This window comes from Bos grunniens, chromosome 4 (assembly GCF_055505025.1).
Source record: "Bos grunniens cultivar Pamir isolate PY7600 chromosome 4, Bosgru_T2T1.0, whole genome shotgun sequence".
NCBI lineage: Eukaryota > Metazoa > Chordata > Mammalia > Artiodactyla > Bovidae > Bos > Bos grunniens.
The window spans coordinates 29,497,568-29,520,182 of NC_141168.1; the positions used below are offsets into that span (position 1 = coordinate 29,497,568).

General features: G+C 40.3%; 1 protein-coding gene across 14 annotated transcripts in view; it reads left to right on the forward strand.

The window, feature by feature from the left end:
• Positions 1–22,615, forward strand: part of GRM8 (glutamate metabotropic receptor 8) — an 868,572-nt gene that overhangs the window by 789,950 nt on the left and 56,007 nt on the right. Inside the window, exon 10 of one of the 14 annotated variants that reach the window (XM_086395798.1) lies at positions 5,580–5,882. The exons of the other annotated variants lie outside the window; for them this stretch is intronic. Within the exon in view, the coding sequence (XP_086251924.1) occupies positions 5,580–5,600 (21 nt within the window). The 3' untranslated portion in view covers positions 5,601–5,882. Of the gene's footprint in view, positions 1–5,579; positions 5,883–22,615 lie in introns of those variants that run through there. 14 annotated transcript variants of the gene reach the window in all.

Sequence of the window (22,615 nt, forward strand, 5' to 3'; positions counted from 1 at the left end):
AGACTCACGTCCATCGAGTCAGTGATGCCATCCAGCCATCTCATCCTCTGTCATCCCCTTCTCCTCCTGCCCCCAATCCCTCCCAGCATCAGGGTCTTTTCCAATGAATCAACTCTTCGCATGAGGTGGCCAAAGTACTGGAGTTTCAGCTTCAGCATCATTCCTTCCAAAGAAATCCCAGGGCTGATCTCCTTCAGAATGGACTGGTTGGATCTCCTTGCAGTCCAAGGGACTCTCAAGAGTCTTCTCCAACACCACAGTTCAAAAGCATCAATTCTTCAGCGCTCAGCCTTCTTCACAGTCCAACTCTCACATCCATACATTATGATATAGGTTCTTGCAAACATAATTACTGTCTGGTATATTTACCAATGGTCCTAATTTATTCAGTAGCACAGAGTTTCATTCTAGGGTTGCAAAATTTCTTTAAACTTTTCCTTATGCATGCCTTTCATTCTTCAAAACACATGATAGATCATTTATTTGAGAGCCACTCATCTGATTTAACTAACCTACCTCTCATCTCTTCACTGATGATAGTAAAACAAATCTCATTCACTTGTAATGCCAAAGATATGTAATATACAAAGATAGGATAAAACATGAAATTTGGGCCAGAAGCTGCAGCTGGAAATGTGACTTTTCTCCTTCAACCACAGCTAATAAGCACTCTGAGGGTTTGATAATCATGCTCACATGTTGCCATCCTATTCCTGTCCTACCAATACACATACCTCTCAGTATTTCCATAAAATGATGACAGTGAAGTGGATTTCATAATGAAGAGTGTAAATGGGAGAGGGAAAACCCAGAGCCCAGAAAAGGTGTCTTTATTGACAGAAGAGGGGTTATTGCTGAGCAAATTGAAACCATAGAAACCTTAAGGATGGGTCACAGGAAAGTAAAGTTGAAGAAGAGGGTGTTGTGTAGAGCACTGTTTTTTCAAAGAGGATACATGCCACCAACAGAACCAATTGTTCATAGGAACAGATGTTCCATTCAGGCCTTAGATATCATTCTGGATTCCGGTCAAAGGGAAGTTGGTATTTTAATACTGCCAGAAGTTGAGGGCAAATACAAACAAATTAGATTTCAGAAAAGAGAACAACCCAGGAGTCCAAGAAGAAAAAGTACTGATCAAGAAGGCGAATCATCTTGCTGAACACCTAAAACTATCACAATATTGTTAATCAACTATATTCCAATATAAAATAAAAAGTTAAAAAAAATAGAAAAGAGTTATTGAGATCCTGCTGTTTGAATTTTGGCAACAAAGAAAAGTTCCCCAAAGGACATTACAAATGTATTAAAGGTTATAGTATAGTTATACTGAAAACACCTCTGACTGCAGAAGAGGAAAATGTATATTTATTGCCAATATTTATTGAATGTTTACTAAGTGCCAGGCACTGATTTAACAGGATATTCTAAACAAATCAACCCAGGGCCTTCCCTGGTGGTCCAGTGGTTAAGCCTTCACCTTCCAATGCAGGGGGTGAGGTTCGATCCTTGCTCAGGGAGCTAGAATCTCCCCTTCCAGCTGAAAAACCAAAATGTAAAACAGAATCAGTATTGTAGCAAGTTCAATAATTCAATATGGTTCATATCAAAGAAAGTCTTAAACAATAAAATATCAACCCAATTAATCCTCATACCAATGCTATAAGATATGTGCTATTATTGTTCCATTTTATAGATGAGATGGATGAAGAAACTGATGTATAAAAAGGGGAGGTTACTTGAAGCCATTTCTTGGGCTTCAGAATCCATTTATTAATTACCCTGGTGGCTCAGCAGTGAAGAATCTACCTGCCAATGTAGAAGCCACAGGAGATGCAGGTTCGACCCCTGGGTCGTGAAGATCCCCTAGAGGAGGAAATAGCAACTGACTCCAGTATTCTTGCCTGAAAAATCACATGAACAGAGATGCCTGGTGGGCTGCAGTCCATGGTGTGGCAAAAGAGTCAGACACAACTGAGTGACTGAGCACACACACGCACATGCACACTGCCACGAGGATAATCGCACGGGGAGGTAAAGGCGTGAGGAGCACTGATCTTTCTGTAGGTGATTTCGAAGGCTTCACTGAGAACCTCTACAGGTTGGGTTATCCTTGAACTTCTGTGGTCTTTGTACGTCACCCCATGTGATGCACTGCATTATATTTTACATACTAATTTGCATCTGTGTTCATCACTAGATCACTACCTCCTACAAGGGAGGAATTGCCTCTCATTTATCCATCCTTGTTACTGAGCAATGGTCACGCAGAAAGACATTCAAGAATTGTTTCCTGAATAAATGAATTAATGAGGCTTGAAATGATGAGTATGGTTTCTAGAGGTAGAAAGGGGCTTTTGGGGAAAGAAGAATCCCTCCTGAGAGTTTCCAGTTAGAATAGGCAGACAGTCTGAAGTTCACACTGCCAAGGCAAGAGTTTTGCAGGGAACACATTTGAAAGAAGCATCTTAATGTGAACTGGGGCAGACACAGAAAGAAAAGACTGAGACTGAAACTCTGTTCATTTAATTTTTCCTGGTTTGACTCTGCTGCTGCTGCTAAGTCTCTTCAGTCTGTCTGACTCTGTGCGACCCCATGGACTGCAGCCCACCAGGCTTCTCTGTCCATGGGATTCTCCAGGCAAGAACACTGGAGTGGGTTGCCATTTCCTTCTCCAAGGCATGAAAGTGGAAAGTGAAAGTGAAGTCGCTCAGTCATGTCCGACTCTTAGCGACCCTATGGACTGGAGCCTACCAGGCTCCTCCATCCGTGGGATTTTCCAGGCAACAGTACTGGAGTGGGGTGCCATTGACTCTACTTACCTCTAACCTCAGATAAACACAGATTTGCAGAGCTGAGCAATTGCCTCCTTCTTGCTCCATTGATTTTGGGGAATACTAGTCTTGTTCCAGACTGAGCAGTTGTCAAGCCACCACTAGCCTGGCCTGCCTTCACTGAATAGGAACCATGATTAGAATGGGGATGTGTGGGGGAAACCTATCAAGATACAAATTCAATAAAGAATCTTATGGAAAGATCTCCAATCTGAATGTCTATTCAAGAAGATACTGAAGGTATTGAATCAGGGCCATTCTAGTCAATATTCATGTTAATTAGTGGTGAGATTAATTAGTGAGTCTATACAGTTAAGACACTAGAGGAAATTTAGGTGATGAGAGAAGGAAAACAGAATGGTTGTAGTTTTTATATGTCTGCTTATATAACAAATCAATTTCAGTCCTAGTAAAGATTTGCTTGCATCCATCAATCTGAAACCTAATTGATGACAAGAGTTGCATCTCTTGCTCATGATTCTACTTGAAAACTTGAAACTGAAAAATGACTCAAGCTGCACAGTTGAAAACCTTAATCTTTCCTTCTTCCTATGAAAAATCTCTATAAATGGGCTCTACTACAAGCTATCATTACTTGCTAGCTTGTGGATTTGATATTATGCACTATATTGGGTTTTCCTGGTGGCTCAGATGGAAAAAAATCCACCTGCAGTGTGGGAGACCTGGGTTCGATCCCTGGGTTGGGAAGATCCCCTGGAGAAGGGAACAGTTATCCACTCCAGTATTCTGGCATGGAGAATTCCATGAACAGAGGAGCCTGGAAAGCTACAGTCCATGGGGTTGCAAAGAGTTGGACATGACTGAGCAACTTTCACTTCACTATAGATACTAACAAAAACTTAGTTATTTGGAAATTAGTGGGTAACAACTCTTTTACAGCTCAGCTTTATAAATTTTCAGGTAAGGAATCATGTCTCCTTTGTAAACACTGGTAAACATTTTATTGAAAAAAAAAAAAAAACGGACCAGAGACAATCAATTGATGTCTTAAATTAGATTATTTTACTGTATACATATATGATTTTAGCAGAATAACTGGAAAATAGTTGATAAAATGATTGATGAAAAACATAATGTTTTGTATTGTCTATTGAGACATAAAAAATTAAAAGTCATTAGCTGCAAAATCATCAGAACACTGATGATGTACATACATATCATCATTATAAATGTAGTGAATAGGAAAACAAATAAATCAGTGGGAAAATGTCCATGTTCCCAAGGAAGGAAAATTTTTGATTTATACTACCAAAAGAAGCCTGAATTATATGTGGAAATAGAAAACTTACAGTGAATCTTAAGATGTTTCACTTTAAATTTAATAAACCTATAGCTTGTTAAAATGTAATATGCATAGCTGGATCAGTAATTAATTATGAAATATTTGACAACTACACACATCTTTATGATTCCTTGAAAATATAATTTCCATAAATCACATCTACAGCTCCAAAATGGTGCTTAAAGGTTCTGGATCTTTTTTTTTTTTTGAAATGCCTTACTCATATATTGTCAAACTCAATCTTATGAGCAAAATGAAATGGGAAATAAAAAGGAAAATATTAGTGAAGAGAGACTAAGTTATGTTGTGGTAATAAAATAACCCTGAAATCTCAGTGACTCATCAGAATAGAGGTTATTTTTCTTTCATGCATAGCCTGCTGTGACTGGGGTAACCCCCTCCAAAGCTACTGTCCTCCATGTGGTCATTCAGCAGTGAAAGAGGCTTCCAGCTTGTGGGTACACCATCTCAGTGCATAAATAACATAATCACTATGGCAGAGAAGAGGGAGCTACAGGGTTAAAGACTGATTTTTAATGCTTCACCCCAGCAGTGTTACAGGACACTTCTGCTCACATGTCATCCGTCTGACCTGGTCACATTCTCCACTATCTCCGTGGAGCTAGAGGAAGGTGGGTGAGCACAAAGCTATCTGGTCACTTGTAGCCAGGACTGGGATACTTATTGCTAAAGTATCACCATATTTTATTGCTAAAAACAAAGTCTTCTACGAAAAAAGAAAAAAAAAAAAAGATTGTGATTTGGTAACTGTAGCTAGCCAGATTCTTAGCTTTCTAGTCCTCTTTGTCCACGTCAGTATGATATTGCCCAAACCTAAATAATTTGGCCCATATCTGTTGCTTTCTGATATGTTTGTTATAGGCTTCCCTGGTGGCTCAGCAGTAAAGAATCTGTCTGCAATGCAGGAGCATCAGGAGACATGGGTTCAGTCCTTAGGTTGGGAAGATCCCCTGGAGGAGGGCATGGCAACCCACTCCAGTATTCTTGCCTGGAAAATCCCCACGGACAAAGGAGCCTGGCGGGCTACAGTCCATAGCATCACATGGAGTCGGACATGACTGGAGCGACAGCACGCAGTTGTGCATGCAGGATAGTTAGTTATATGAATAGTCTCATATCTTGTCAGCTGGTCAGAGCCACAACTCATGTTAATTTTATATTCACGTGCTTTGACCTCTTCCTCCCTTGTATCCCTCTCTGTGCTCTCTGGTTTCTTTTTCCTCTGGGTCTTATTTTCTCAGCTGCAGATATGCTTCCTCTTCATGGCAGGAAAAGATGAAGGCTTATAATCCTAGAAACAGAACCCTTCAGTTTAACAATATCAGCAGAAAAAGACATTCTTTCTCTGAGAATAATGTATCAATTTCTGGGAGTCACGGTGATGGTTTATGCTTGAGTTTTAATCCCTAATTCTTACACAGTTCCACCTGCCAGATGAATGAAATCCTAGAGATCTTGGGAACCACACGCATCCCTGGAGTTGATGACCAGGAAAGATCTTGGCATGACAGCACCACAGAAAGCACCTGGAATGTGGAGCAGGGAACTGTTCCCAGAGGACCGAGCAGGACTCTATGTCCTCTGCAGCGCATTTGATAATTATATCTAGTCTTCCAACTCCATGTTCATATTAGACCCCAAACTACCTATTATAAAGTATATATTCCATCAATAGCATTTTTATGTCCATGTATTTTTGAAATGTATTAAATAAACCTTATATTGGATATAAGGGATTTTCAAGTTATTTATTAAGAATAACTTCATCACTTCATGGGAAATAGATGGGGAAACAGTGGAAACAGTGTCAGACTTTATTTTTTGGGGCTCCAAAATCACTGCAGATGGTGATTGCAGCCATGAAATTAAAAGACGCTTACTCCTTGGAAGGAAAGTTATAACCGACCTAGATAGCATATTAAAAAGCAGAGATATTACTTTGCCAACAAAGGTCTGTCTAGTCAAGGCTGATTTTTCCATTGGTATGTATGGATGTGAGAGTTGGACTGTGAAGAAAGCTGAGTGCCGAAGAATTGATGCTTTTGAACTGTGGTGTTAGAGAAGACTCTTGAGAGTCCCTTGGACTGCAAGGAGATCCAACCAGTCCTGCCTAAAGGAGATCAGCCCTGGGTGTTCATTGGAAGGACTGATGCTAAAGCTGAAATTCCAGTACTTTGGCCACCTCATGTGAAGAGGTGACTCATTGGAAAAGACCCTGATGCTGGGAGGGATTGCGGGCAGGAGAAGAAGGGGACGACAGAGGATGAGATGGCTGGATGGCATCACTGACTTGATGGACATGGGTTTGGGTAAACTCCGGGAGTTGGTGATAGACAGGGAGGCCTGGCGTGCTGTGATTCATGGGGTCGCAAAGGGTTGGACACAACTGAGCAACTAACTAAACTGAACTGATAAGAAAATGAAACTCTACTTTAGACTATTACATATTGTATTTTATAATTATGTATATGTCATCTTGTGAGTGAGTGATAGTTGCTCAGTCATGCCTGACTCTTTGCAACCCCATGGACTGTAGCCGGCCAGGCTCCTCTGTTCATGGAATTCTCCAGGCAAGATTACTGGAGTGGGTTGCCATTTCATAAAATTATTTTTGAACCTTAAGAATCTGTATTTTACCAAACTTTTTTTTAGGTACAAATAATTTTTTCCCTTTTAAAATGGAGGATTTTGGTTTATGCAGTTTTGTGTATTAAAAATGGAATATCTACAACGGGGTCTATCTCTAACACTTTAAGTGGATAATTTTGGAAATTTCTATCTCCCCTCTCCTGTAAATAGATTCTGTATAGGAGGCTTCTAAACTACCCGTGGCTTGATTGCATTGCATTTGCATACCTGAGGAAGAGTCTACCACACTGTTTTTATTAAGTCTGTGTCCATAGAAGTAGACTGTGCCTTTCATGGCTACAGCATTAAGGAGCAGTTACGTTTTCCATTTTTTTCTCTTTTAAAACATTTAATTATCTGTTGGCTGAGCTGTGTCTTTGTTGCCGCACAGGCTTTACTCCGATTGCAAGTACAGTTGTGCTGCGTGGGCTTCTTACTGCCATGGCTTCTCTTGTCACAGAGCTTGGGCTCAATAATTGTCACACATGGGTTTAGTTGCTCTGTGGCATGTGGGATCTTCCCAGATCAGGGATCAAGCCTGTGTCTCCTGCATTGGCAAGCAGATTCTGTACCACAGAGCCACCAAGGAAGTCCTCTTTTCCATTTTCTCTCTGTGTCTACTGTTGCTGCTGCTAAGTCACTTCAGTCGTGTCCGACTCTGTGCGACCCCATAGACGGCAGCCCACCAGGCTCTGCTGTCCCTGGGATTCTTCAGGCAAGAACACTGGAGTGGGTTGCCATTTCCTTCTCCAGTGCATGCAAGTGAAAGTGAAGTCGCTCAGTCGTGTCTGACTCTGTGTCTAGTGATTGCCAAATTATAAATCTGTTCTATTTTTTTCATTCTTGGAATGAACATTTGCAACTTGTGCTGCCCAAATATTTGAAGATAAAGTCACTAACTCATAATGGAAGATTCTTCACCATGAAAACAGAGTCTGTAACTCATCCCAACAGGTCATATGGTAACTATAACCAATTCAGCCTTGCTAAGAAGTAAAACAGGTCTAATCATCAGACCCTGAAAACACCTTATGAGCATTTGTTATCTGTCAGGCATTGATCACTCCTGTTGCATGTATCCTGCCTCTGCACCCAAATCCTGCAGGCTGATTTAAGTCCAGGCTCATCACTGTTCTGCCCAGAGTTGTTATCAGCTCTTTCCAGAACCGCCTGGCACTATGGCCTCCCTTCCTGTGGCAGCCTTCATTGATTGACATACTCTCTGACACCAACTTCCAGCCTGCCTGTCCCTGCTTTCTGGCTTGGTATTTGTATCTCCTGATGAGTTTACCAGTCCCTGGAGCTTTTCCAACCTGATCTGACCGGAGTCAACAGAGTCACCCAAACCCCGTGATCACAAGTTCTTGCTCTTTTAATTAAGCCGTCCTTTACACTGTTGTTTCTAATAAATATTATCTCTGCCACTGCTGCCGACCTGTCTGCCCTCCCTTCTTTTTACTTCCTTTTTCTTGTTTTTGTCTACTGACTGCCACTTTCCTCAGGCTTCTAAGGATTCAGATTTAAAAATCTCCATGCATCAAGTATTATTTGTGGGGTCTCAGTTTTTCTCAGCTGTGATCGTGTGGGTACTGCAATATGAGAACAATCCTTTGTTCCCCTTACGAACTATTTCTTTTTCTGGAAATTCTATATCTCTGGGAGCTTGATTTATTTTAAAATAATTTTATTTATTTCAATTTTCACTGTGCTGGATCTTCGTGCTGCACAGGCTTTTCTCTTGTGATGAGCAGTGGGGTACTCTCTAGTTGCCGTGTGCAGGCTTCTCATTGCAGTGGCTTCTCTTGTTGCGTAACGTGGGCTCTAGGGCGTGGGGGCTTCAGTAGTTGCGGCACGTGGGCTCGGTAGCTGCAGCTTGTGAGCTCAAGAGTTGTGGTACCTGGCCTTAGTCACTCCGATGCACGTGGGATCTTCCTGGACCAGGGATTGAACCCTGTCTCCTATGTTGGCAGGTCGATTCTTTACCACTGAGCCACCAGGGAAATCCTGAAAACTTGATTTATGAATAACCAACATTTCACTGCACCCCTGTAGGGAAGCCATGCTCTCTCAACTGTTCTGCACGTTAGTTTTCAAACATCATTTTCCAGCTTAGTACTCATTTTATAAAAATCTGTAAAATGGAAATAATAGCATTTACTTTCCTATCTATCGTGCAGTTACAAATAAATAATTCATGTAGAATTTTTGGAGATCCATTTGTAAATTATGTGATGTGAGTAGAAATTTTTACCATTATTCAAATAAGTCTATTATTACTACTGGTTGGATGTAAAAAAAATAGAAAAGATTCAGAAAGAAATTATAAGAATAAATATAGTACTAAAGATGATATTAAATACAGTATTAACAGAAGCAGAAGATATTAATAAGAGGTGACAAGAATACACAGAAGAACTACACAAGAAAGATCTTCATGACCCAGATAACCACGATGGTATGATCACTCACCTAAAGCCAGATATCCTGGAATGCTAAGTCAAGTGGGCCTTAGGAAGCATCACTGTGAACAAAGCTAGTGCAGGGGATAAAATTCCAGTTAAGCTATTTCAAATCCTAAAAGATGATGTTGTTAAAGTGTTGTACTCAATATGCCAGCAAGTTTGGAAAACTCAACAGTGGCCACGGGGCTGGAAAAGGTCAGTTTTCATTCTAATCCCAAAAAAAGGCAATGCCAAAGAATGTTCAAACTACTGCACAATTGCATTCATCTCACATGCTAGCAAAGTAATGCTCAAAATTCTCCAAGCCAGGCTTCAACAGTACATGAACTGTGAACTTCCAGATGTTCAAGCTGGGTTTAGAAAAGACAGAGGAACCAGAGATCAAATTGCCAACATCCTTTGGATGATGGGAAAAGCAAGAGAGTTCCAGAAAAATATCTACTTCTGCTTTATTGATTATGCTAAAGCCTTTGACTCTATGGATCACAACAAACTGTGGAAAATTCTTAAAGAGATGGGAATACCAGACCACCTTACCCGCCTGCTGATAAATCTGTATGCAGGTCAAGAAGCAACAGTTAGAACTGAACATAGGACAACAGACTGGTTCCAAATCAGGAAAGGAGTATGTCAAGGCAGTATATTGTCACTCTGCTTATTTAACTTACAGGCAGAGTATATCATGAGAAACACTGGGTTGGATGAAACACAAGCTGGAATCAAGATTGCTGGGAGAAATATCAATAACTTCAGATATACAGATGATGCCACCCTTATGGCAGAAAGTGAAGAAGAACTAAAGAGCCTCTTGATGAAAATGAAAGAGGAGAGTGAAAATGTTGGCTTAAAACTCAACATTCAGAAAACTAAGATTATGGCATCTGGTCCCATCACTTCATGGCAAATTGATGGTAAACAATGGAAACAGTGAGTGACTTTATTTGGGGGGCTCCAAAATCACTGCAGATGGTGACTGCAGCCATGAAATGAAAAGACTTTTGCTCCTTGGAAGGAAAGTTATAGCCAACCTAGACAGCATATTAAAAAGCAGAGACATTACTTTGCCAGCAAAGGTCCATCTAGTCAATGGTATGGTTTTTTCAATAGTTATGTATGGATGTGAGAGTTGAACTATAAAGAAAGCTGAGCTCCAAAGAATTGATGCTTTTGAACTGTGGTGTTGGAGAAGACTCTTGAGAGTTCCTTGGACTGCAAGGAGATCAAATCAGTCCATCCTAAAGGAAATCAGTCCTGGATATTCACTGGAAGGACTGTTGCTGAATCTGAAGCTCCAATACTTTGGCCACGTGGTGCAAAACACTGACTCATTTGAAAAGACCCTGATGCTGGGAAGGATTGAAGGCAGAAGGAGAAAGGGACAACAGAGGATGAAATGGTTGGATGGCATCACTGACTTGACGGACATGAGTTTGAGTAATCTCTGGGATTTGGTGATGGACAGAGAAGTCTGTTGTGCTGCAGTCCATGGGGTCACAAATAGGCACGACTGAGAGACTGAAATGAACTGAACTGAACTGAAAGATGATTTATTTTTAAAACTTCAGAAATATGAAATGTGATTTAATAAATAAAAACTAAGGATAACATAATAGATGACCAATAGCTTAACGGTCTACAATACAAGCAAAATTCACATGAGGGCACTTTGATATAATGCAGTTAAAATGAAGTCTAATCCCCTTTGGGTTGATGTAGTATCTCATAATTTATATTATCATGCATTAAGAACTATATAAGAAAGACTTCTGACTAGCAACAACTGAGTTTCTGGTATTTAATAATCACTGATGTTAATCAAGGCTATGGTTTTTCCAGTGGTCATGTATGGATGTGAAAGTTGGACTGTGAAGAAAGCTGAGTGCCGAAGAATTGATGCTTTTGAACTGTGGTGTTGGAGAAGACTCTTGAAAGTCCCTTGGACTGCAAGGAGATCCAACCAGTCCATTCTAAAGGAGATCAGGTGTTCTTTGGAAGGAATGATGCTAAAGCTGAAACTCCAGTACTTTGGCCACCTCATGCGAAGAGTTGACTCATTGGAAAAGACTCTGATGCTGGGAGGGATTGGGGGCAGGAAGGAAAGGGGACGACAGAGGATGAGATGGCTGGATGGCATGACTGACTCGATGGATGTGAGTCTGAGTGAGCTCTGGGAGTTGGTGATGGACAGAGAGGCCTGGTGTGCTGCGATTCATGGGGTCACAAAGAGTCGGACACAACTGAGCGACTGAACTGAACTGATGCTTATTTGCACTTAATACTATGGGACAAACACAGTTCTAGACATTTTTCATGTATTCACTTACTGATTCTTCACCATCTCCCTGGGAAGTAATTATCATTATGCCATTTTGTAGTGAAGAATCAGAATGTAGCTGGTCCAGGATCACAGAGTCTTAGGTAGTAACGAGTGGAGCCAAACTCGGGTTGTCTGTCTCCAAAACACACATCCAGCCATATCACCTTTGTGTAACATAAAGGATCACACTTCATGGTTCTTTTCCAATCTCTAACAATATTCCTTCTCTGTGGCTTTTGCTAGCTCATCTCTCTTTTGTTCCATCTTAAATTTCAGTGTTCTTACTCTTGTTTCTCTACTTTTCTAATTCAGTATTCTTTCTTCAGGTGAACTTCTTTGTCCTCCTTCCTGATACTGTTCCCCAAACAAATTGTTTTGATCTCTGACCTTTCCTTTAATCACCAGACCTCAACCTCAAGTTGCCAATGAACAGATCAATCATGTGTCTAGGAGGTATTTCAAGAGAACAGATCAAAAATGGAAATCTTTTACTTTTCCTTCAGTTTCTCATCTCTGCTAATGCCCTGCGTTGTAACTCAGGCACCTTTGACTCCTGTGACTCTTTCATTTCCTACATGGATTCTATCACCAAAATCTTTAAGTTTCAAAATTTTCCAGAAACCTGTTAAATCTGGCCTTGTTTCTTCAGTATTTCTACCTCCAGTTGGTAATGGCTTCCTTATGTCTCACCTAAAGTAACAAAAATCTACCAGTCTCCCAACCGCCAATTATCTTAGTCCTCTAGAGTCCATCCAATATTAACACTTTCCTAAAAATACAATATAGAGAAAAAAAGAAAAGCCTTCTGGATTAATAATTTTCCTGATTTCCATAGGTCCAAACTTCCTAGAACATTTCCCTCAAGCCCATGTAACTCCTTATGCTCTCCTTCTTCGAAATTTTTTACTGAAAGACATGTTCTCTATTCCTTTTGCCTTGAAAGAAACAAACCTGTGGCTCTATAAATGCCTTTTTTCTTTCTTCTTATCTCTATCAAACTTAATCGGTACCACCCCTTGCTGTGTATTATTGCCTCTTGATTGGAGCTATCTATACTCAGTGTAAGAACCATGTTAGATTCATCTTGATAGCCTCAATATCTTACCCAATGCTTGGCACAAAGGAAGCATTTTAAAAGTTTTCCCTGAGTAGAAGAATGGATGCTATTTCATGATTTCCCTTGATAACATGATTTAATGTATCTAAATACTATGGCTATAAGCTATCAACAAAGTTGTTTAACTTACAGTGAGGAGGAAAGGCTGTCATATGAGTTATAAATTTCATTTAAAATGGTCAAACTGCTAGCCTTGTACTGACATCACTAGATGTTTTATGCTCTGTCATGGACATTTACATGAGTTTGTTCTTCTTTGTTCTTTCCTTATAAAGAATCATCTGCTGCTGAGAGTTCTCATGAAATATGAAGCTTCTGATGCTGGAAATGAGCTAGATGTAGGTCTGGGTGTCACATATATAAAATTAATCGAGCTGTAAATCTAAGATTAATGCTCTCTATGCATGTTTCAGTATCTATCTTATACACCAATAATAAAAAAAAAAAGTAACAAGAGGAAAGAAATAAAGACCAAGTGAGCTCCCAGATGTAAAGAACCAATTACTAAAGATGGCAAAACTCGTGTCCTGTGCTCTGTTCCACTTAAAACAACAACAAAATATGCCCAACAAAACTGTAACAAAACAATGCCTACCTACATGGGTTTGTGTGGCAAAATGTAGTACTATATTTATTTTCTCCATTTGAAAAGTTAGTTTCCTGAAGTGAGAATTGCCTATGTCAACCTGTATAAAAAAAGCAAACATGAAAATGTTAAAAAAATAATAAAAATAAAGAAAACAACAAAAGCAACAATAATACAGCTTTTAACTATTGAATAGATATAAGGTGTTAATTTGGAGCATTGTTTAATTATCTTTCAGGGAGTTTTTAAATATATGCTCCTTGGTTGGTTTAAAAGCTATTGGAGCCATAAAAAGTTAAAAGGGGTTCTGAACTAAAGCAGTTATAAATTCAAGAAGCAGCTACTACTTCCTAGGGCTGGAGAAATAAAGAGAAAAAAAGAGTTATCAGAACCTAGCAGCTGGGAGGAGGGGTCCTGTGGATTCATAATTCACACTTTGGATGTGGGGTGTGGAGAGAGTTTGCTGTGTGGCAGAGCTGACACGTCAGGACTCAAGGAGGGGTCCTTCAGAGTTGGGATTCAGACTTCTGAGGAGGGAGCCCAATGTGGCTGCTGCTACCTCAGGAGCCTAGAGGAGAATTCCCTTGACCTAGAACTCACCCCTTTGAGGAAGAGTGGTGCTTGGCTGTGCTAGTTCTTATGGGGAGTCCAGGGGGCATCTCTAGAATTGATAACAGGAAATGGAGACCAGAGCCACTGTAGCTATGGGGTAAGGGTCATTGCTAGAGGCACATACTTAGGAAGAAGAAAGCCCCTTCTCCTCTCACCTTGTCTTCTGTTCTCACTCCTGCCGGGGACCAGCCCCGGTGGATCCACGGTATTCGAAGCGGGGACGGCGTCGGCGAGGATCAGGAAACAACTGCTTAATTAAACGTTAATTAAGGATATAAAGAGTAATAGAATGAGGATAGCTCAGTGAAGAAATTCAGTGGAGAAAAGAGGCTGAATAATTCAGCCAGAAGGTAAGAGAAAGAACGACATGGTGAGACCAAGTTTCGGTGAACAAGGCCCGCACTTTATTTTCCAAAGTAGTTTTTATACCTTAAGTTATGCATAGAGGATAATGGGGGAAGGGGTAGAGTCATGCAGCAAGCCAGGCTTTCTTCCTGCAAACTTATCATATGCAAAAGTTTAGGTGATTTGTATCATCTTCTGGCCCAGAGGCCTTTTCCTCTAAAGGTGATTATTCTAAAATCAGGCGCCAGCCTCCAAAAAGCATTAGATAAAGTTGCATTCCTACAGAGCAAAGGTGTGGTGGGCTATAACAAGAAAAAGAATTAATTCAAGGGTCCCAGGTTACAAACATTAAAGCTACTATTTACACCAATTATATTAATCAATACACTGCCAGGGACACAGCAGGTAAGGGATATGGAGACTTAGCAGCAAACATTGGCCCAACAAGTGAGAATCCCTTCACCAATACAATTTCTAATCAATCTTTTAACTGCTCAAAGCAATCTGTATTTAGACAGTTTAGAACATCTCATGCCTCTCACAGTTTGGAGGCTCTGAGCAATCACATGTGGCCGGAAAAACCTATTCAGGCAGGCTAGAGGATTTCCAAAGGAGTTTGTAGGTTAAACACTGTCACACCCAGGAATTATTAACTGGAGCTGTAAGCTAACTCTTTTTTCAGAGAGAGGTAGTAGGGGACAGCCCCCCGTAAAGTCAGAGGTGTAGGTGAAAGCACAAAGCAGAAAGTAGGCAGACTCTGGTTTTGGGGGTAGATTGCTCGAGAATTTCCAGGGAGACTCCTGAGGCTTGATCCCGCCTTTGCGTATGCCAAGCCTCCTTCCTCATGACCTTTGCCAGAGGCGGAGCTCGCTCCCCGCACACTCCTCTACTAACTATTGGCCCTAGAAGCAGAAATCCAGCTAACAAGAAGCAACGTATCTTATAAGAACCCTGCCCCACCCTCACACACCGGCATATATACAGGGTGGATTTGGAGCTGAGGGGCTTCCCTGGTTTTCAGACGGTAAAAAAAATCTGCCTGCAATTCAGGAGACCTGGATTCAATCCCTGGGTTAGGAAGAGCCCCTGGAGAAGGGAATGGCTACCCACTCCAGTATTCTTGCCTGGTGAATCCCATGGATGGAGAAACCTGGCAGGCTATAGCCCATGGGTTCAAAAAGAGTCAGACATGACTGAGCAACTAACATGCACACACACTCATTGAGGTATAGTTGATTTACAATATTGTGTTAATGTCAAGCATACAGTAAAGTGATTCAGTTATACATACATATGTATTTTTCAGATTCTTTCCCCTTGTAGATTATTGCAAAATATTGAGTATAGTTCCCTGTTCTATTTAGTAGGTCCTCATTGGTTATAATTGATTTTTAATTTAATGTTCTTGTTATTCTAAGAAGCCCATTAGTGAATGCTCACAAGAAATTTTATATGCTGTCAACTACACTGAGCACATTTTTCACCAGTAGTCATCTATTTTTATTAAGCATGTAGTATTCCCCAGTGTTCATTAAAGACACTGTGTTTTGTACATTCTCAAACATGGCATTTCGTGATTTTAGACACCTAGGTCAGTAGAGAAGTAACATGTTTTCAAGAAAACTACAGTTTGAAATTCTGTATTTTCAATCACTGGCTTGTTACTCTTGTTTAGTCACTAAGCTGTATCCAACTCTTTGAGGCCCCGTGGACTGTAGCTCGCCAGGCTCCTCTGTCCATGGGATTTCCCAGGCAATACTAGAAATGCACTGCCATTTCCTTCTCCAGGGGATCTTTGCAGCCCAGGGATCGAACTCACATCTCCTGCTTGGGCAGGCGGATTCTGTACCACTAAGCCAGTAGAGAAGCCCACTCAATGGCAGTGGCTTTCAAATTCTACTTTTGATGACTTGACTTGTTTCCTTACTTTCTTTCTTTTCATTCTTCTTTTTTGGTGTGTGTGGTGGGGGGGGTGGGGGTTGGGGGCGCATTCTTTGAAATAAAGGAAAACAAAGTAGAGTCTGTGTTTGCTTGTCTTCCCCAGCCATTTCCTCCTTAGAGTTTGCAAACAATTGCTATGCTACTTCCTTGTGCTACTGGCTGTATTTGTTTGTTTAAAGAGATAAAAATGTGAATTATGAATACAATTACTTTAGTTTTTATAATGTGGTAGATTAAAAGTGCCCCCCAAAATCATTACAATCAAGTGTATGGCATTGATAATTAAGCTGCCTGTAATTTGCAGATATGCTCTAAGTTGTTTGAAATGATGTTTTGTTTCCTGTTACTAGGCTGCATGGCCATCTGTTTGAGCTAATGGTTAGATTGCTTCTTTAAAAGGTGATGACAACTTTCCATCGAAAGACTTGTGAGTGTACGAGAATCACAAACATGCTCCTATCTCTAAGTTCTAAACCAACTGCAAGATGAATACATTTATAACTAAGTTGCCGCTGCTGCTAAGTCGCTTTAGTCATGTCCAACTCTGTGCGACCCCATAGACGGCAGGCCATCAGGCTCCCCCATCCCTGGGATTCTCCAGTCAAGAACACTGGAGTGGGTTGCCATTTCCTTCTCCAATGCATTAAAGTGAAAAGTGAAAGTGAAATCGCTTAGTCATGTCCGATTCCTCGAGACCCCATGGACTGCAGCGTACCAGGCTCCTCCATCCATGGGACTTTCCAGGCAAGAGTACTGGAGTGGGGTGCCATTGCCTTCTCCGTATAACTAAGTTAGAACATGATTATGTTCTTATTGGTAAATTAGGTTGGAAAATACAGCTGGGATCCGAGAGCTGAACTCTGGCTTCCTAATACCCCAGCCTTCCCCAGTGGTCATCAAGTCTGGTTCTTGAGACTCGTTATGGGACAGCATGAGCAGGTCTGCAGAGCAATTTCCCCTGCCAGTCATGCCATGGGAAGCTGATCCTCATGACAGCAGTTGCAGAGAGAAGAATGTGCTTCCTACACCCAGCGGATTCCAAAAAGGGAGCCTGGAAGTAGCTGAGTTGTGCATTCTTAGTGCCTTTGCCTAATCGTATCCATCAGATAAATCACTCCCTCTTGCAGAGTGAACCACAGGGGAGATGTCTGGACTAGAGATAGATTAGCGAGAGCGCCACGTAGAGTTGACAGTTGAAAACTTTAAGGTGGCCATTATTATTCCAACTTGGAAAATGAGAAAGCAGTCTGATAGAGATTAGAGACTCGGTCACTGTCAGGGAACTAGTGACTGATGGAGCAAGGCTTTAGATGTTCCACTCAGTGAGGCTGCCTTCATCAAAAGCAGCACAGCTATAAAACGATGTTGCTGCACTCATCTGCTCATTTCCTTCTCACTTGGAGGCTGCCACAGGAATTTGTTTTTCCACAGCTCAGACTCATGTTCTGCTAAAATCATTTCTTCAGAGAAAGATGGTCATTACTCTCTTAGTATATTCTTATGACTTTTTGGTGTGTGCTGTTCTCGTCCTTGTCTGGGAGAAGCTTCAGTCAGTGTCTCTGGCCCTCTGCTCTTATGATCACTGGCCTCTGCTTCCTCCTCCCCTCCAGCGCCACTCCTGTGCCACCGCCATGTGACGGACAGTCTGTGCTCCAGGTCTGATCATGGGCTCCCTGTCTCTCCTGCTGTTAGTCAAAATGCAGTTGTATTTAGAAAAATATCCTCTGATTTCTTACAGTCAGATGCCTTTTAATCTCCATTTTCTTTCTTAAATATATTAAAATAATTAACTTTTTTTTAAAAAGCAGAGGGGATTTCCTAGTTGAATAATTTCATTAGATAAAAATATTTATACACTCTTCTCTTAAAAAAAAAATTCAGAAACAACAACAAACCCTCAAAACCCTTCTCTAGCAAAATCAACAAACTACCATATTTTCTCAACACCTTCTTCCCCTCCCCATATGTACTGGTGCCTCTTTTGATGTTTCACATTTATTCTAGCACAGATTTTTTAAAAATCAATTTTGAGAAGCATTTCAGGCAGAAGTCAAATGGGTTTGTCATTAAAAATACTCATTTGTGATTTCTACATGTGTTACTACTGTGACAGATGCTCAGAATTCTAGCTTGTAGCTTAGCTTTGCCGAGGAAAAGAGTTCCACTTGATAGAATTAATCCATTGTGTATAAGGAATACCTATCTGTAAATTTATCTACATCTTTATCTCTAAAATCAATGATCGTCACATAATAAAACTACCCAGTTAAATCTCATTATTAGGTAAATAATTATATTTTGTTAAATATTGCCATATATATTGGCTAAGACCCAACCATATTGATAAAGAAGGCTTCAGGAGACAGGAAACTTGGAATGGAGACTGGCTGCAAGAGTCTCTGGGTGGCACGTGTTGTATAGCTCAAATTTCTTCAGGATTAAAAAGTGAATAATAAGATCTGACTCATTGGCTGAGTTAGTATTAAGTTAAAGAATGAATGTAAGGTTCTTAGCACATTTCCTGGCCTGTAAAAAGTGCTTCATAAATGAGAATTACGTAATTATTGTATGTGTGTGTGCTCAGTTGCTTCAGTCATGTCCGACTCTTTGGATCCCATGGACTCCAGCCCGCCAGGCTCTTCTGTCCATGGGGATTCTCCAGGCAAGAATACTGGAGTAGGTTGCCATTTCCTCCTCCAGTGGATTGTATTACTCAGTAAGGAATACCTTGTTTCTATACCTTTAGGAAACAGTGCATGCATGGGTGCTAAGTAGCTTCATTCATGTCCAACTCTTTGCAACCCCATGGAATGTAGCCCACCAGGCTACTCTGTCCATGGGATTCTCTAGGCAACAATACTGGCGTGGGTTGCCATGCTTTCCTCGAAGGGATCTTCCTGACCCAGGGATTGAAGTCATGCCTCTTGTGTCTCCTGCATTAGTAGGCAGGTTCTTTATGGCTAGCACCACCTGAGAAGCCCCAGTTATTGTATAATTACATAATTAAAACTATGCAATAAAAGGGAAGATAGTTTTTCTTATTATTCCTCTTTGAAATCAACTTAACTATTTAGAAACCAATTCAAAAAGACAAACAAGGAAACAGGTTTTACAGAAACATATATAATCTGTATGAATGATTTAAATAATCTGAAATTTATTGAAGGCTAGGCTGGAAACAGTGAGACTCTTTCTACATTCACTGGTTTATTATTTTCTTATATTTCCAATGTTATTTTCAACCTTCATCTTATTATTTCAATAGCCCTTCCTATTATTAACCTTATTTCTACAAATAAGGCACCTGTTGCTAAGAATAAATGGAATATATTGACTAAAGTTTCATGGACCCTATAGGACAAGCATAAGAAGGAGAATCCACATGCCCCTCATTTCTAGTTCACTGTCATTTCTATGATGCCTCATAACGTCTAACAACATGAAATTCTGTGAAAGTTAAGTTCTTATATTTACATTTATATACTTATTAAATGCAAGTGCTCCATATCTATAATACTTTCCTTAAACTGAAACTCCTTGAAGAAGCACATAATGTATTTATGAAAACTTAAACAATATCCATTTCATTGTTCTTGCCTGTAAAATGAGGATAATAGAAACACTATTTTAGGACTTGCTTGGTTTTTGAACATTTGTAATAGTGATGAATTAAGTTTCATTAAAATAAAACAAGAAGATTGGCTCCATTGAGAAAATTGTCTAGAGTCTACAGAGAGGGAAATTATGATTTTGTCAAATAGTATATAGTTTCATGAAATTCATAAGATTGTACTAGTGCTTGTAGAGCAATGCTTAATTTTGAAATGTTAAATTAAGCCAATTTGGTTAGACACTTACCACCTCAGACTTCACAATGGATAAAGCTGTCATGTTTAGTTGCTAAGCCGTGTCTGATTCTTTCGCAACCCCATGGGCTGTAGCATGGCAGGCTCCTCTGTCCATGGGATTCCCCAGGCAAGAATACTGGATTGGGTTGCCATTTCCTTCTCCAGGGGATCTTCCTGACCCAGGGATCGAACCCATGTCTCCTGCATCAGCAGGTGGATTGTTTACCACTGAGTCACCTGGGAAGCCCTAAATAGATAAGGTAAATATAGATTAAACAAACTAAATAGAGGAGTTATTCATGGTTGCAATTAATGACAAAATTGCCACAGCATAGAAAACATAGTGTAATTTTAGAGTTAAATGGTCCAACGACAGGCTCACATCTTGGATCTGTTGTACATTAGCTATACAACCCTGGGCATATTACTTGATCTCTCTGAATTACTATTTATAATGGAGACTTCCCATCCTTCCCAGCCCTTTTCCAGGATTGGGGATCATCTGTGTGAAGAGTCTAGAAATATAGTGTATTTTCCATGAAACAGATGATATGTATAGAAACAGATGATCTTGTGTGTATGGAATGCTCTGAAAGCAGAAGGCTGAGAGAGAGATTGTGTGCAGGCAGTTTACTTGGGAGGAAATAACAGGAAGTAGGAGTGAGGGAGCATGGTGAGCAGGACTGGGAAGGAAGCAGAGGAAGAGAAGGCTATGTCTAGAGTCCATGAGGGCCCCATTCTCACTGGGACCTCTGAAAACACAAACTACCTTCCCTTTTTATCCATCTGCATAATAGAGGGGACCAGAACACTTGTCCACTGCTAGAGTTCCTATTCTGTAAGGATTTATTTTTCCAACTTCATTTTAAGAAATGTCACATGCTTATATCGTTTTTGGTCAAGGTACTGTGAGCACTAAATGCAAAAGTTCTCTAAGGCTTGGCTTTCCATTGTTAAGGCTTTAGGGTCTTATGTACAAGATGGAAGCCTCTATTCAGCAGAATACTGCTATCATTTTCAAGAGTCTGGTACTCAGCATGATAGAAGAGACCTGGCTGAAGGGAAGAGGGTGGTCATGGTCATTTTAGAAAATCTGGATAGAAGGAAAAAGAGGAATTGACTAGGACACAGCATGCTGGCAGGGGTACCAGTCAGAGAGATGAGGGTTGCAGGAGATAAAGGTAAAAAATGTAAAGGGAAAAAGGTAAGTCTAAAGTTTTAGGAAATTTTTCTTCATTGTGATGTAGATACAAATATACAGTTATATCATCTTTTCAGAGCCTTATTCTTCTCCAAGGCTTTCAAAGTTAGGTTCTTAATATTGAACCATAAGGCTTCTCTGCTTTATATGGGTTACATGTGAGATATGTACATACCTCGAACTTAACTAATATTCAAGTCATCCTCAAAGTGGAGTATTGTGGATTTAATTCCCAAGATGTGTCATTTATGGGTGTTAAATCCTCCTAATTGTTATGCTGTCCATCTAATCATCTTGTAACTGATCCTGGTTTGCAGTCAATGTGCAAGTCTCAGGGACGTCCCTGGTGGCTCAGTCGGTAAAGAATCCACCTGCAATGCAGGACATCTAGGCTGGATCTCTGGGTTGGGAAGAGCCCCTCGAGGAAAAAAATGGCAACCCACTCCAGTATTATTTCCTGGGAAACCCCTGGACGGAAGGACCTGGCGGACTACAGTCTGTGGGGTCACAAGAGTCGGACACAACTTAGGGACTAAACCACCACCTCAGGGAAATACTTATATCAATAAATTGCATTTAAATACTAACTTATTTACCAAAAGAACACCTTCTTATAAAATTTTTCACTTAATAGACGGCAGCCCACCAGGCTCCTCCATCCCTGGGATTCTCCAGGCAAGAACACTGGAGTGGGTTGCCATTTCCTTCTCTAATGCATGAAAGTGAAAACTGAAAGTGAAGTGGCTCAGTTGTGTCTGACTCTTAGCGACCCCATGGACTGCAGCCCACCAATTCCTCTGTCCATGGGATTTTCTAGGCAAGAGTACTGGAGTGGGGTGCCATCGCCTTCTCCAAAATATCACAAGAAGGGGGATTTCACTGTTCTAGATGTGTTGTAGACACTGGGACTCAAGGTTTGTGGCTACTTTAAGTGCATATGGTTTTCTAAGTCCATACTGTGTGGACACTTAAATGTAGATTTTCCTTCTTCTAGTCCACTTTTCTTTCCACTAAACATGGTGACATTATCATAATATTTGTATAGCATGAGGTTTATATTACTTTATAAATTGACATTCCATATTAAATATATCTTTATTATTATGGATTACATAAAATAAGTCACTAAATAATTTTTAAAGTTTTCTATATAAAATATTTACATATATAGAAGCTTTTGTGGATCTGTGACATACTCTAAAAAGACTGGTTTATAAATTTCAAGGTATTATTAGTATCATTGTTATTATATGTCCAACTCTGTGCAAAGTATTATAGTCAAGTTAGGAGAGCTATAAGACAGCGCTCACTTTGGAGAGATAATTCTAATGCCCAAAGAAAAATTATAAATAACATTTATGGTTCAGTTCAGTTCAGTCACTCAGTCAAGTCCAACTCTT